General features: G+C 44.9%; 1 protein-coding gene across 1 annotated transcript; it reads left to right on the top strand.

The window, feature by feature from the left end:
* The first annotated feature begins 1,677 nt into the window (after positions 1–1,677).
* Positions 1,678–13,394, top strand: GREM1 (gremlin 1, DAN family BMP antagonist). Its single transcript, XM_012649500.1, has 2 exons — positions 1,678–1,864; positions 10,293–13,394. Exon 2 carries the CDS (start codon positions 10,294–10,296, stop codon positions 10,846–10,848), a length of 555 nt encoding a protein of 184 aa, XP_012504954.1. The 5' UTR covers positions 1,678–1,864; position 10,293; the 3' UTR covers positions 10,849–13,394.
* The last annotated feature ends 3,498 nt before the right edge of the window (positions 13,395–16,892 follow it).

Genomic DNA, 16,892 nt, shown 5'->3' with positions numbered 1-16,892 from the left:
TGAATTTGTAAAATACGCTCCCTTTTCTCTGGGAAAGCCCAGTAGCTGACACACTGAGAGAACGGCTGGATGGTGGGCTTTGGCTGAATTGTTCATTGCCAAAGTACTTTGTGTATTTCTGACGATTTGTCTCGCCAATAGCCCACTTGATCAGGATAGGTCTTTAAACTGGTTGAATGCTCCCACCGTGCCGGCAACTATAAACTGTGGCTCATGGGATGATTTAACAAAAAAATTACTGAGAAGCATGTTAAGTGCAGCACTGAATTCATGTGTAGAAACTGCTGTTTGCACAAACAAGACATTCAGAAGACTAAGATTGTCTACATATTAACTTAATGCAGACTTCCTTCTTGCTTCATTTGTTTTTAAAAATCTATTTCAAGTTCCTAACAGTATCTAGTAAATGTACATTATGTCTTGTTCCCTCCCCCTAACCCCTGACGAAAAAGAAAAAATTATGCTGTTTTCTGGTTTTGTTTTGTTTTTCTAGCCAAGTCCTTAAATTACCGATGTTTCATAAGTATATTTTGATGGGTTTCACTGTGTTGTTTATCTTGCTTTAGGCAATACAGATACCTTCAAATTTCCTTCTGTAACAAACCTTTTTCAAAGTCTTGGTTTGACGGCTGATGGAGCCGGTCTGCAGACGGGTTGATTTTTGCAGAGCTTTAACTTCGACACACAAAACTTACGGCCTCTTTGAGGAACCCATTTACAAGCTAAGAGAACAAATGAACGTGTTCGTTCATCTTTCGAAAAATATTTATGCACTTGGTCTGCTCTCCAATATCCATCGGGTTCTTAGTAATGAATACGCAATGTGACATCGGTTTTACACGTTCGTTTTTGTCTTAAGTTTCCGGGAAGAGACGTCCTCATCTGACGTTTTATTTTCCTGATTTATTCATCTTTAATCTGCTACAGAACACCCCTTTCGCCTAGCGATTGTTCTTTCCCTTTGCAAGATCACGTAGGAAGGGAAACCTTGACTTCTGACGCTCTCAGTTGCATTCTCCCCCGTTACTCCCTCTGCGCACTCACAGCCGAGGCCGCGGTGTCTGAGCCGAAGCACCCGCGCGGGGCGAGGAGAGGAGGGTGTGGTGCTGGCGGCCGGCGAGCCCGCCCGGGTGAACGGGGGCGCCGGGGTCAGCGCCCTCGAAGTCGGGGGCCTCGGGCGGAGCCGCGCCGGAGCCGCGACGGTCGCCGGACCAGAGCGTCCCGCAGGCCCGTTCCCTCCCGGGGGAAAGAATCGCCTCGTCTGTCGCGATCCCACGGGGTCCTTGCTCGTCCCGGTGCAGTCCCCGCTACTGAGCGCCGGGCCGACGTAGGCGAAGCAGAGCGAGCCAGAGGGAAGCCCAGACCCGGTGCCGAGGAGGAACGGGGGCCGGGAGCCGGGGGGATTTCCTCCCGCGCTTCCCTCTCCAACGGGAGCGGAAAATGTGATTTGCTGTGCATTCCAGGCGCGGTTCCCTGGGGTGACCTCTCCCAGCCGGCCCGGGCGGGGGGAGCAGACAAAGAGGCGAGGCGGGCGGAGAGGGGACCCCGCGGGGAAGCAGGCGGGGTGCGGGGGGCGGGGGCAGTACCGGGAAAGGGGGCGGATAGCGGGTCCGGCGGCGGCGGCGGCGCCTGGCCAATGGAGAGGCGCGGCCCCGGGCGCCGCGCCGGGCCGCCGGCATTTAAACGGGAGACTGCGCGATGCCTGGCACTCGGTGCGCCCTCCGCGGACCGGGAGACCCAGCGCACGGCGGCAGCGTCACTCTCGTTCCAGCTGACCCCGCGCCGAGCCCGGGCGGCTCGGGCCGCGGCCGCACGCAGCGCCACGCGTCGAAAGCGCAGGCCCCGAGACCCGCCGCACTGACAGGTGAGCGCGGACGCGGCAGGGTGTGTGTGTGTGTGTGTGTGTGTGTGTGTGTGTGTGTGTGTGTGTGTGTGTGTGTGTGTGTGTGTGTGTGTCGTGTGTATGCGTGGGAGCCCCCAAACGAACCCCAAGTCCGGCTGGGATCAGACGCGCGGCAGCCCTCCGTGCATGCGGGCTGGGGCCCCGCAGTTCGCTGGTGTGAGCCCTGAAGAACCATTGCGGGTCCTTCCTGCCGAGGTCGTGGATGCCTTGACCTCGCTGCTCTGGGTCTGCAGGGAAACGTAGGAAAGGAGGTTGTGAAGAGAGGGAGGGATGACCCCGCATCCCATGTACGCCTCCGGAGCCCCGCGTGCACGCTCCCGCTGCTGGTGGCAGCAGCGCCTGCCAGGCGCGCTCGGCAGCGAGGAGCGGAGTCGGGCGGCGGGAGCGCTAGAGCAGCGGGCAGTGAGTGGGGGCAGCGCGGACCTGCGGTCTGCCTGGCGACGGCGCGGCAAGTGGCAGTGAGAGGGTCCCGTGTGGTTGAGGCTCTGTGCTAGGGCTGGGGACGTCTTGCGGTGCCCTTCGGTGTCCCGTGTGTCACCCTGCCGCGGGCTCAAGGATCCGGAGAATTGGCGATGTGTGCATTTGCCCATCCCCGAGGTGAGATGGAGACTGGCAAGAGCGGAGCCGCCGGGTTCAGCCACAGGGGAAACCCGACTTTCCCGAAACTCCAGCTGGGTAACCCGACAGCTGGAGTGCGGTGCAGCGCCCTGGGCGCGGGGTGCAGCGAAGCCGCAGTGCTCACACGGCACACCCCAGCACCCTCACGTACTGGCTGCAAACACGCGGGCTCTCGGTTCTCTATTCTGAGCCTCTCCCGGCCCCACGCGCGCCCCGGCTGCACGGCAGACGTTCAGGCACCGGGAAGCGACCACCGGCTGGTTCCTACTTTCGTGGTTCCCCTTAATCTGTGTCCTAGAGGCCCCGGCCTCGCCTCGCTGCGCCTCGCTAGCTCCTGACCACCACGGACTGGCGGCGGAGGCTGGTTGGCGGCTCGAACACGCTGGTGGTCTCTAGTCCTCCTTCGCCGCCTGGCTCACTCCCCTAACCCCTTTACATCTCGCGGAGCAAGGCTGGGGGCGGGGGACCGTGAGTCCGGGGGGTGCGTCGGGCTGTCACCTCCTCGCGGGCCAGAGTTATTTGTAGACTTCAGGCTTGACAATGCCTTCAGCTCCCAGCTCCGCCTTGGGGGCGCCGCACATTGGCCTTTCCCTGTGCCGGGCGCTGGCAACGGTCCCCAGGCGAGGCGGGGGAGACGGATGAGAGGTGATCAGACTCTGCTGTGAATCCCTTCCTTCGCGCTCAGAGATGTCCCCAGTGCGCTCCCAGGTCGACCAGTCTGCTGCCTTCCCCTGCTCAACCGACTCCGAATCCCGGCTCTTTTAGATAGAAATATGGCCTCAAAGTGAGGGGTTAAAATCTCCTCTTAAATGGTCCGAGGGCAGAGAGGCGATCCTCGGTAGGTAATTGGATCTCCTGCTGGAAAGAGCAAATCTGAGCGTTGTACGCGTCTGTTTATGTTCCCCTTCGGGATGGTGCCAGGACACGAACTGATGAAAACAATCTATTGTGTTAAGTGGGTCACTAGGGTTTTAAGCTGTCCCAGGGACCCCAGAGTAGTGGCTTTCTTCTGGCTGTACACACAAGTTAAACAAACAATGTAGAAGAGGTTAAGATAACCCCGATCCCAGGGTGAGGAGTCTTCTTTCACCCCTAGGGCTTCTTCCCCCCCCCTTTTCTTTCTTTTTTTGGAAGGGGGGTACATGGGGGACTTGAAGGGATGTACTTTTCAGAGCAACAAGGGAAAGATCTTAAGAAAACTATAGATTGTCATCTCCCCCCACCCGCCAGCCAAGTCTACAACAGTAGGTGATTTGATTACAATCGCTGGATAAATTGCACTATCAAATTGTTAATATTAACTATTTATTTAAGGGTTCTTTAGCACTGCAATGGCTGTGTGTGTGTGTGTGTGTGTGTGTGTGTGTCTGTGTGTGTTTAACCCCCAGGTCACTGTAGGAATTACAGTCTTTTGTAAACTTGGTAATTTCACAGGTTTCCTATTTTCTTAAAAGTTCATTTTGAGTGAAATGTTTTGGTAACCCACGATTTGTCGGAAATCCAGGTTAGCTAATGTGGTCTTTATATAAAGTGGTTATATGGAGAAGAAGAGAAACCTATTATGTCCCCACAGCTCTGAATCCGGGCTGCTTACGCTGTGTTTTAAACTGAAGGCGATGATGCCCTCAGTCTTAATGACCAAGTATTAGAAGTGTAAAATGCGAAGAAATTTCATGCCACAGACTCCTCTCCCAAGAAATGCTTGTTGACAGCAAAGCTGTTGGAGCATGTTCTGGAACAGAGAGTGAAGGACAGACAGGAAACCTAAACCTTTTATGCACAGGAAAGGAGAAGGCAGCGGTTAAGGGGGGTGACTTCAGCATCTAACTGAAAGTCACAGATCAGGCAAGTGCTACCAGCCCATGTCTTACATCTGCAAGGAATTTTCTTTAGTTTTAACATATGCTTTTAGAAATGCAAAGTACAACAGGAATTCGTGGGACAAGAGAAGTCTTTTTCTTGCCATGTGAATGTGAAGATACAAAATAAATGTAAATTTTCATTTATACTTTCATTTACAGTATCCTTCAAATTTTATTGCATTAGAAAGCAAATCCATGTATCTCTTGTTAAGTACTGTGCTGTGTGTCAATAGGACAGTGACTAAGGTCATTTGTTTGTGGCTAGATAGAACTGGGCTTAAACCCTTACTCTCCCACTTATGAGCTCTGTGACCTTGGACAGATTCCTAACTTTTCTTTGTCTGGATTTGCTGATTGGTAAAAGGAGGACACTATTATCTACCTCATTTTTTGCCGTGAAAAATAAATGATAAAATTCGATCAGAATTTAGCATAATGCCTGGCATAGTAAGGGCTCCACAATAAAAGGTAACTCTTACTATTAGTGATGGTGTTGGAAGAAGCAGTAAATATTATACAGCACCAGGATATATCACAGGGTGGTTCTGAAATTAAATCCTGAATCCTGCACAATGCACACCCAGTGACAACACATATCTTACTACAGTACGGAACCTATAATTTGGGTGTCTCTCAATAGTGCTGCTCAGTGAACATTTAATATTTAATACTTTCTAAGTCGTTTCCTTTTGATCTCAAGAATTGTATACAGTTACTTAATTTGCCAAACAATCTTCCACAAACATAGAGCTTCTTTTTTTTTTTTTTAAGACAGAGTCTCACTGTGTTGCCCGGGCTAGAGTGCCATGGCATCATCCTAGCTCACAGCAACCTCAAACTCCTGGGCTCAAGCGATCCTCCTGCCTCAGCCTCTCGAGTCGCTGGGACTACAGGCATGCACCACCATGCCCGGCTAATTTTTTCTATATATTTTTAGTTGTCCAATTAATTTCTTTCTAATTCTAGTAGAGATGGGGTCTCGCTCTTGCTCAGGGTGGTGTCGAACTCCTGAGCTCAAACAATCTGCCCGCCTCGGCCTCCCAGAGAGCTAGGATTACAGGCGTGAGCCACCGCACCCGGCCGAACATAGAGCTTCTGAGATATATAACTACTAGGCAGACTCCTCCCTGTCCTGTGCAATGTTGGGCCCCAGAATGATTTAGCCTAAATAGTCTTCAGAATAGAAAGTCTGTTTAGGGTATCTGCAACATGTAGGGGATGAGACTTTATCTACCAGCGTGCCAAACAAGACCTCTTCTTATCTTCTTGGTGCAACTTGTTTGAAAAAAAATCAACCTGGTATAGTCTGAAATTATCTACTTAACTTCTAAAAGTCATCTTTTTAAAATTACGGATCAAATTAAAAATATCCTTTACTCTTCCCAAAGATTTAGTCCTGAGAAAAAAGAACAGATTATTATTCTAAGACCTTCCCTGCATTTAGAGCATTTGCAATCAGTTCCATTTCTTATGCTGAGACAATAATTTGATGTTATGCCTGCTGAATGTCTTATTAACACTTGATTCACGAGGAGGAATTGACCAGAAGTTCAGGCATAGACATTTGGCTTTCCCTGTGATTCCTACTCAGAACTCCATTTCATTGATTATGAGCAGGTTGCTTAGTTAAAATGAGAAATACCGTGAGAAGAGTACCAAAAGGAACTGGCCTCAACTTTCTCAAAGACCTCGAGAACATTGGAAACAGATCACATATACCATTTTTATTTCTGAGTCCCCAGAATTAGAGGATTATGTTCTTAGAAGTTTTGTGAAAATGGGAACACATCACCTGCACAGGATGGAGGTGGTTACTACAACTCTTCTTGCTTGTAGATGTTTACTCTTGATCATTAAGGGAAACTGGAAAGAAAGCATGAGGTAGAGAGGACCTGCTCTGAGAGCATCTGTGTCCTCTGGGACAAGTGGATTGGAGGGGAGGACAGTGGCAAGAAAGAAAAGAAAGTTGGAGATGGAGCGAGGCTTGCTGGGGCAGAACAGTTACAAAGAAAGCTCACCTTGAAAACATGATCACATGACTTGGAGGAGCAGAACTGCATTGAGGGTAAGTTGAGGCAGGGTTTGAAGAGAAGAATGATACCAGAGAATCAAGGGAGATGTTTGTCAGGTGTCACGCTGTGCCCTCGGTCCATGAGATGCAGCTTTATTTAATTCAATGATGTGAATAGGTCATTTTAAATGAAAATTGCCATAAAGTGTCTGCAGCTAATAGACATAATAATAATTCATAGTTTGGATCAGCATTTGGATTGATTTTTATTATGGGGAACCATGAAAAATGAGTATATGACAAAGAATTGTCCTCAAGAAATTTACATCTTCTGTATTTCTTCCACATCTCTGACATTTTTAAAGTACAAATTATTTGGTGGCAATATAATCGGGATTTCAAGTGCAAATCATTCCAGTTTTCTTCACTGAGTAATCAAGACCAGTTTGGGGGTGGAGAGAGCTAGGGTGATTGACCACAATGTGACAGAGCCCTGGTTCCAGTACTAATTATAGTTCTCATCCCCTTCACTGCTACTTACGTAGAGTATCCAGTGTGCGTCAGAGAACTGCTGTTCTCTAAGAAGCTGAGGTCTCTGCTGATTGACATTCTTGAAGTTGGTTTTTCCTTCTCTCTGAATTAAGGCTAAGAACTCAAAACCCTCACAATAAGCACCAAAGATCTTTAAAGAATAGGCTCTTTAAGAAATGAAAAACCATTTAATTGTCCATCCCTAAAATAAATCTTATTTTGAGAAAAATTTAACTTTTCTTAAAAAAAAAAAACAACACAAAACACAAAGCCTGCCACTCTAGATCCCTTTGGCTTAGGGGATAGGCATGCTCTCATAGGAATAGGAAGTGTGCCCAAATTAAAACTGAAAACCACAATTGACTCATTTGGGATTTACTGCTTTCTTGTTGGTTTCTGCCATAGTGTATTCAATGGCTTCAATTAGAAAATAAAACCCACAGCATTCCATATGGGAGCAGGTAAAAAGTTGGGGACATTTGGAGTTTTCCTAGAAAAAGAAAGACAAGTGTTAGAAAATTCTCTAGGCTAGGAGTTTGCCATACTGAGGGTCAGAAACCAAGAGGATTGCGGTTGGCTCTTATGCTCCTTGGCACTGGTGAAGGCATATTAAAATGCAAAGACAGAGACTCTGCAAATAAATGTAATCTGTAACAATTGTGCATTTACCAAATTTTAATGAGCACCTACTCTGTGCCAGGCACTGAGAGTAAGGTGATGAATAAATTCTCATCAACTCTCAGACTAGATATTTATTCAATAACAGGTATGAAAATGCCTCGAAAGAAGGAAAAGTTGAGTATAAAGAGGGCTTTAAGTTGGTCCCCAGAAAGAAAATTGCATTTTTTGGCTAGATCTTTGTGATGTGAACCTGTGTTTATGATGTGAACCTGTCCTGTGCAGTCAGCATACATTCCCAGTGGCCTCCGACTGGCCTCTGTGATGATGGACTTTTGAGAATCTTGGGCTGGAGGATTGAATTGGTCTAGAAGCCTTTTTGTGGAAGACTGTGGGCATGGGCCTGCAGATACCTCAAGTACTACTCCTTTGAAATGGGCAGCAACTGAATTTTATTTTATTTCATTTATTTTTAGATCTTGGCTCTGAATTGACAAAATAGCAGAAACTTGTGAAAGCTTCTTAAATTCACAATATATTTTCTTAGGAGACTGAATGTTTATGGGTCAAGTTATTCTAATTTCTGGAGAAAATCAGTCCCGTGTTATAACTGGACTTTTTTCGTAAGTGATTTTTTTAAAAAACCAAACAAAGAAATTAATTTTTTTGTTGTTGGGGCAAAAAAAAAACCCTTTAAAAAACAGGAATGTTGTAACATAAACTGACAAAAGCCAAGAAAAATATAGATGGAACAGGAGCTAAATGTCACATTATCAGCTCCAAAGTTGAACTCGCCCACATTTAAGAATACTTTATATTTAATATTTAAGTATCTTAATTTGATATTATCCATAGGATGGAATGGTCTTTCCTTACCATGAGCTGTCCGTTAGAGATTGTAGATTCTACACTCTTTGTGCAAGATAATTGCTCAAGCTAATAATACCAACTCATCCACTTTCTTGGGGGAGAAATGATAAGGTTACTATTAAATTGCACTTAGTGGTTATCATGTGTAATACTGGTGTTCTGAAGAGAACAGGGAAATGAGTACTTCACAACTATGTTCCTAGGTTCAGAAAACCAAAGGATCGAGGCAGGAGAAGCCTCAGGATTCAGGACAGATTACTGAGATGGCGGAAGGAGGGAGACTGGGAACTTGAAACTGCAGCCTCATTGAAAAGAAAATCCTTCCACATTTAAACAATTCCCTCTGTGCCCCACAGCCTCAAGTGCCACAGGCCTTGCTACTCAAAACTCGGTAGAAAGGCAGACAAACTGAATCAGAATCTGCATCTTAACAACATCCCTGGATGACTGAGCTTTCAAATCTGAGAAGCACTGCCCCAGGAGAATCTTAATAGTCTGAGGCTTCGCTCTTTTCTTTTAAAAAACTTGCTTCCCCCCTTCCTTCTCCTCCTCTTCTCTGTCTGTCCTGTCTTCCCTGAACACCCCACATGTAAAAGAGTTCTCTTTCTCTAATTTGCATACCGATTCACTCCACTTTTTCCCTATCTAGCTTTCCTATTCTTTGTCAGTTTTCCCTCAGCCTCACCTGCTTATCATTATTTTTTGCCATTGTTCACGTCATTTCCCTTTCTGACCCGTATCTGGTTCCAGACCCATCCACAATAACTCACTGTCATTAATTTATTCGACATGCCTGCGACATTTATTAATGTAAATATTTGCACACACTTCTTCCATGTGCCTATTTTTCTACATTTTAAATTGTATACACACACAGAGAGACACATATGTGAATGACATACTTCACTATTTAAAAGGTAGAAAAATGTATATCCTGATATGAAGGATGATACACTATCTGTGCCCAGTTTTGAGATGAGAATAAACGAGGGATGGAGGAGTCTTCTGAGTCATTTGATCTGCCCGGTACAGTCATTCGTTCTGTCTGCGATTCCGCCGAACATTCGGTTAGTTCTCAAATTGCCTTCACGCTGACATCAAATTTCATCTGAACAGCCTACCTGGGAAGAGAAGGTTTTTGTATCTTCGCTTAAATGCAGTCATTTATTGAAAAGTAAAGTGACTTCATCAAGGTCGGACAGCAAGTCGTTGCCCCAGGACCGTGACTAGAAACTCAGTCTTGACTTTTCATCCCGCGCTTTTCCTGTCTGTTGTCTTCCCTCTGTCACATGCTTTCTGGTCTCCGGGAGTCCCTCCTTCCTCACCTGATAATAAGGCAAAGTCTCATAAGCATTCACAACTCAGGAAGCCTCAGCCTGGTTGGGAAGAAAAGACTGGGAGGCCCTCTGGGCAGGGAGGCTAATTCATCTTGCCGTAAAACAAAAGAGGAAATAAGTTCCCCTAAGAGGTGCAAAGGTAGCATGGCATTATCACAGTACGGGCTTACTAAATATTGTCATCAATACAAGAATGACTATAGTGACATAATACAAAGTCACATGTAGCCAAGAAGAAGTGGTGTAAGAAGCCAAGAAGAAATTCTGTGGGGGTCCATGCGATGAAGAGAGAGGCCCTGGCTGAATTCAGATCTTGGCTTCTTCACTGTGTGACCCTGGGCAAGTTACTCACGAACTGATGGCTGGGAGGGTAATGGGAATAATAGTACCTAACTCATAGGGATACGGTGAGAAGTAATGACATAGTTCACATAAAGTGCTTAAAAAGTGCCGCCTAAAATGTTAGGTGCTACTTTTAATTTTTTAATTAATTAACTTTTCCACTTTTCGTGTCTCTCCCTCTCTGTGCTTCCCCCCTATAGTATGAGCCGCACCGCCTACACTGTGGGAGCCCTGCTTCTCCTCTTGGGGACCCTGCCACCAGCTGCCGAAGGGAAAAAGAAAGGGTCCCAAGGCGCCATCCCCCCGCCGGACAAGGCCCAGCACAATGACTCGGAGCAGACTCAGTCGCCGCAGCAGCCCGGCTCCAGGAACCGGGGGCGGGGCCAAGGGCGGGGCTCTGCCGTGCCGGGGGAGGAGGTGCTGGAGTCCAGCCAAGAGGCCCTGCACGTGACCGAGCGCAAATACCTGAAGCGAGACTGGTGCAAAACCCAGCCGCTTAAGCAGACCATCCACGAGGAGGGCTGCAACAGCCGCACCATCATCAACCGCTTCTGCTACGGCCAGTGCAACTCCTTCTACATCCCCAGGCACATCCGGAAGGAGGAGGGCTCCTTTCAATCCTGCTCCTTCTGTAAGCCCAAGAAATTCACCACCATGATGGTCACACTCAACTGCCCCGAACTGCAGCCGCCTACCAAGAAGAAGAGGGTCACACGCGTGAAGCAGTGTCGTTGCATATCCATCGATTTGGATTGAGCCAAATCTAGGTGCACCCAGCCTGTCCTAGGGATGCAGCCCCAGGCGGGCCCAGAGCCAGACCTAAAACAACCCCATTCTTTCTTGGCTTAAACCCAGAGGCTGGAAGAACCACCAGCTGCCTCCTGGCAGGAGCCTGCTTGTGCGTAGTTTGTGTGCATGGGTGCCTGTGCGTGTTTTCAGACACCAGAGGAAACACAGTCTCTTCCTATTATGTAAACATATCTGCTTTAACAGGGTGGTCCAGAAGCCCACCCAACCCTGACTCACATCCAAAGAGGTGGGGCGTGGTCTGGTTCTGCCTTTCTCATCCCCGTGCCCTCTTGGGGACCAGAATCTCCCTTTGGTATGAATGTTAATGGAAGAGGCTACCTGTTGTAGTGCTGCATTAGACTTGGGAAAGTTCTTGCAACCTGTGCCTGCTTCCTCCTCTTCCCTGCCACAGTCTGTCCCTTCTTCAGTGACCATGTCAGTCTAATCCCACGTCTGCCAAAATTTCTACATTAATTCGCTTCACCTTGGGCGTAAATGTTTTTCATATTGTGAAGACCCTCCGGACTCCAGGGGAGGCTGGTGCGTGCAAGGACAAGCAAGATAGTGAGTGAGAAAGGGAGGGTGGATGGTGCGGCTGAGTCCCGCCCAGCAGAAGTCAGTAGGGAGATGTGCAGAGGCTTGAAAGGCCAGTTCCGGAGCACAGGGAGACCCATGCTTCATGAACATTTTTTCCTACTATTTAACAGGACCCAGGTGAACAGAGGAGAAATGAGATTGCCTAAGAGTCAGTGTGATCTGCTGAAACGATAACCCAACACCAAACTTCACACGTAAATATTGGCCCCTCCCATTTTCAGAACCAAGTGAGTGAGCTAAACCAACCAGCCTTTCTGCTTTGTCCCTCACGTGGACAATAGATGTAGTTCAGAACCCTTTCCACAGGGAATAAACAAAAACCTCATAGGCCAAAGGTCCTAATAACTTCCATTTTTCTTGGTTATAATCAGCTTCTTTCCTACTTCATGATTTCTGCATAATGCTTCTGAGCATTATGCCATATGAGAGCCACAAACCTGTATGGCAAAGATTCTGCCTCTGCTGAGTGTAACTAACAACGTCTAAGATGAAAGAGCTTAGGGCGCGCTCCATTTTAGCTAGAGATATATTTTGGGTCTTTTCGTTTTAGCCATTGTTATGCTATTGAGCTAGAGAGGAGAGTAAGGTAAGAAAGGAGATTGCCTCTGGCTAAGGAGTAGTTAGCTCTTAATACCTGGAAGGGATGTAAGGGCGCTAACCTCTCCTTCTTCATTTGTCCTCTGAAGGTCTGAGGGGAAATCCTGTTGAGAGAGCAGAGCATGGGGTTCCCCAGCTGTTTGTCTACTGCTGGTGGCATCCATGTAACATTGTAACCATTCACTGCCTACTGGTAGGTGCTGTCATCTGATTAAGCTTGGCCTGTTCACAAGGCCTACTGAGGATTTATCGAAAGACCGAAGTGCAGAATGGGTGAACCTACTGCGCTTTGAATTTGGCTAACCTGTTCTCCTCAGGCGCCCCAGATAGTCTTTTTACCTTGGATCTTCTCCACCTCACTGTCCGAGTCACATGTAATATGGAAAACAAACACCATGCACTTGGGATTCAGTTGCCCGTCAAGACTCCAGTATTCAAAGAGCCATTGCAACTAAAGAAGCGGTTTTTATTTTGTTTTTGCTTTTCCAGTGCACTCCCATCTAACAACTAAACAGGCACTGTTTTAAGGCAGAAGTTTTCTTGAACATCCAAAATGTTGGGTCTAATTTTAAAACTTTGAAACTCACTACTGATGATTCTCCAAGAGGCGAATTTGTGCAAACACATAGTCTGTGTGTTTTGTATACACTGTATGCCCCTGCCCTAAATCTTTGTATCATCCACATCCTCCAACAATAAAGCATAGAATGGATTTAATTAAGCACAGAAATGCTAAGGCAGAATTTTGAGGGAGGGAGAGAGGAAAAGAAAGGGGAAGAAGCTGAAAATGTAAAACCACACCAGAGAGGAAAAATGACATTCAGAACCAGCAAACACTGAATTTCTCTTGTTGTTTTAACTCTGCCACAAGCATGCAATTTTGTTAAAAAGAGATGACTTAAGTTGGCAGCAGTAATCTTCTTTTAGGAGCTTATACCACAGTCTTGCATGTAAGTCGGATTTGGCTCAAGTAAAGAGAATTTCCTCAAAATTAACTTCACCGAGATAATCAGGAGCATAACTACCCTGGAAGCACATCACTAGCCAAAGAGGGAAACGTCTGCTTTTCTTATTGTGCCTATATTAAGATGAGCACAAGTATGGTGTGTCTTTCAACATTTATTGAAAATGCCATATCTGTTACATATTTTATTGGAGTCACTGATGATATAGTGATATTTTTTCGTTATTATAGTAGAATTTTTTTATGACAAGATATTTGTGATCTTGATCATATCTATGAAAATAATGCCAAAGACCCAATATGAATTTTATGATGTACACTTTGTGCTTGGCATTAGAAGAGAAAAACACACATCTTGTAAGTCTTTGTTTTTTGTTACTGTAGTTCTTCAAAGTTAGAAGTATGAGCAAAAAATCTGGAGGAAAGGATAATTTCCACTGTGTGGAATGTGAATAGTTAAACAAAAAGTTATGGTTATTTAATGTAATTATTAATTCAAATCCTTTGGTCACTGTGATTGCAAGCATGTTTTCTTTTTCTCATTTATTTGACTTCCTCCGAGTTGAGCAAAGAAGCTGGCACGTTGTATGATGTTGGAAACTTTTATCAGGTCGGGGGAAACAAAATCTTGACACATCTGAACATGCATTACAGAGTCAAGACCTGAACTTTTATTATTTTTTTAGCTGAATGTTCCTTAAAGGTTAACATTTGTGAAGCAATATTAAGAAAGACTTTAAATGTTATTTTGGAAGACTTATGATGTGTGTATACAAACAAATAGCAGATAATGGTGAATAGTTCAAAAATAAAATCCTTTTAAGGTAAAAATCTAAAATGAAAAGTGTATGTACAGAACATTTATAAGTGACCAGTGAATGCCTAAGAGTGAAAGTAGTTCTATTGATTTGTCATTTCTCAAGATATTTAATATCAACTGCATTATGTATTATGTCTGCTTTAATCATTTAGAACCAACAAAGGATTATATAGACCATGATCGAGGTACCTTGCTGTGAGTGAGAATAAGAGGGAATTTGATAGTCTCATAAAAGCTAATTTGGCTTAAAGTTTCATGAATCTGTAACTAGAGTTTAATTTTCACCCTAATAATGTTCTATATAGCCTTTGCCAAAGAACAACCAATAAATTAAACCTCTTCTCTTTGTGTGTGTGTGTGTTCGTGTTTTAACTGATAGTGTTCCCAGGCAGAGGTGGACAGGGATTCACTTGTCATGGGAAGGGAGGTAGAAAAGAGATAATTGGATCTCTTGTGATGTTAAAGGGAATTTATTCGTTCCACCCAGACCTTTCAGATTCCGCAGGATTTCAGGACACCTCAGGCCATGGCAGATACAGGCAAGGGAAAGCAGGTCCGCTATTGCAAGTACGCATGGCTGGAAAGAAGGGCTTGAGAGTGTTGTGAGGGAGGCCTTCAGATAGTGGAAGGGCCATCACACAGAAATAATAAATTTATTTCGGGGTGTTCCAGGGAAAAAACGTGAGAAAGATTTGGGGCTCAGTAGAAGGAAAAGCTTCATAATGATAAGTGATTCAGCAATACCATGAGCTGCCTTTGAGATAATGAACTCCCGTCCGTGGAAACACTAAAACATAGGCTGGATATCATTTGATAAGGATGTGAGGTAAAGTAAGTCATTGCCCTGGGTATGCAATTGAACTAGTGGATTTCTGAGGTCCCTTTCCACTCGGACAAACGATACAAGATTTCTGTTAGGTATTGGTTCTCTTAACAGTAATAAAAAACCTGGCGACTATATATGGTGTGCTGATGCCAGACAGTGTGCTAAGGATTTTATTTGAATTGTTTCTCTCTTAATCCTCACTATATATCTCAGTGAAGTAGATACCATTATCACTGCTAGGAAGCAGTGAACTCATACGGTCTCACTGTAGCACCTAGGCCCTTAAACACTGTGCAAAATTGCGAGCAGCTTTTATTGGTTGGTTCTTTTAAGAACAGAACACAGCATAACTAATGCCTCTTGTATTAACCTGGATGGAACTGGAGACCATTCTTCTAAGTGAAGTATCACAAGAATGGAAAAACAAACACCACATCTACTCACCATTAGATTGGAACTAATCGATCAACATTTACATGCACATGTGGAAATAACACTCATCAGAAATCAAGTAGGTAGCAGGGGAATGGAGGGAATGGGCAAATTCACACCTAACAGGTACAATAACTTTGACTCAAACTATACAAGAGCAATTTATGTAACCAAAACATTTGTAGCCCCATAATATTCGGAAATTTAAAAAAGAAAAAGAAAAACAACAAAAATAAAAATAGATCTAACTATTGATTATTCATCTCTAATGATTAAGGCTATCCCGAGGTCATGGTTGGCATCATTGAGAACCCAAGCTCTGAAGCATTCAGTCAAATCCACTCTGCCACCTCCTTCTTTGTTACGGCCTCCTTGGACTTGGAGTGGGGAAAATGGAAGCAAGTACCAAGGAGACAGTGGTCTCAGAAAAGCCATAACCAGGAGGTAACATCTGAACGAGGCTTGAAAGGTGAGTGGGACTTGATTCAGAAGGATATTCCAGACTTAAAAAAATAAAAAGGTATGTGGGGAGTGTCAGCAAAATGCTAACTAAGGATGGAAAAATGCTAACTAAGGACGGACCTCTGAAGATTCCTCCATAAAACCAATGAGAACCTGACAAAAATAGATTCGACTTCTTTTAACTCTGGAAATTAACTGAAGACTTAAGGCAATTTGAGAGACCATTTATTCAAGAAAAAGACTAAATCTCTGTAAGAACAGCGAGCCTTGTGATATTATAATTTGGCCCATTCTCATCTCCCCTCTTTTGTTCCACGGTAGCCTTAAAAACCAACAGACTATGATTATGCGGAAAACCAGCAGTCTGGCAGCCACGGGAGGAGGGCAGAATGGAGTTGGAGTTCTTTCAAAGCCCCATTCCTGGAGAATTGTCATTATTTGACGTAACAAGCCCTGGAGGCCCCACTTGCAAGGTTATCTTTATCTGACCTTCCTGGAAGATTTCCGGTGTGAAAAACCTTGTTGAAACAATTAGAGGCAATTGATTATCTTTATGTCTGCCTGAGGCAATGTATGACAGTTGGGGAAGGCAATAGGCTAAACAAAAGTCTTAAAAGGAAAGGCTGAGAAATGAGATTTTCATAGGAACTTTGAGAAGTTCCAACATGTTACTGGGAATCTAGAAGGCCAAATGCGTGCCCAGGTTCTGTGCATGCCCAGGACTGTACACATGCTCAGGAAAGACCTGAGAAAGCCCTAAGCTCTCATTTCAGGCTGATCTTGAGACTCTGCACAAGCAGGAAGTGAAGGATAAGGCAGAGTTGTCAATTGTGTGGCTAAGTGTTGAGTGTGTCTCAATATTCACAGAGAGCCCTTCAGCAAAAATTGGTAGAATTATTGGCTCCAAGCTTTTGAAGAAATCACTCTACAACTATTAGATGACCACTAAGCTATTACACAGAGACTTTAGTGTCTACATACAACAAAAAATACAGAATTTACAGAATTAGTTCAGAAAAGTCACTAAACAAAGAAAGAAAAAAGCAGCAAACAACAACAACAGCAAATCCTGGGGAAGGGAGAGAGAGACTGATTTCAAGAGTTTCTATATAATATTATTTAAATGCCCAGTTTTTGACAAAAAAATATGAGACATGCAAAGAAACAAGAAAGTATGATCCATATACAGGAAAAAAAGGAAACAAAGAAATCATAGCCAAGTAAGCCCAGACATTGGATTTATAAGACAAAGACTTTAAATCAACTGTTTAAATATGTTTAAGAACTAACAGGACTATTTCTAAAGAACTAAA

This window comes from Propithecus coquereli, unplaced genomic scaffold (assembly GCF_000956105.1).
Source record: "Propithecus coquereli isolate 6110/MARCELLA unplaced genomic scaffold, Pcoq_1.0 Scaffold3, whole genome shotgun sequence".
Classification (NCBI taxonomy): domain Eukaryota; kingdom Metazoa; phylum Chordata; class Mammalia; order Primates; family Indriidae; genus Propithecus; species Propithecus coquereli.
Note: the sequence above shows the minus strand (reverse complement) of the source record. Positions and strands in the feature narration are given on the sequence as shown.

What these genes read in the sequence shown, in the direction of transcription:
- GREM1 (XM_012649500.1), top strand. Translation starts at nt 10,294, where the DNA reads ATGAGCCGCACCGCCTACACTGTGGGAGCCCTGCTTCTCCTCTTGGGG.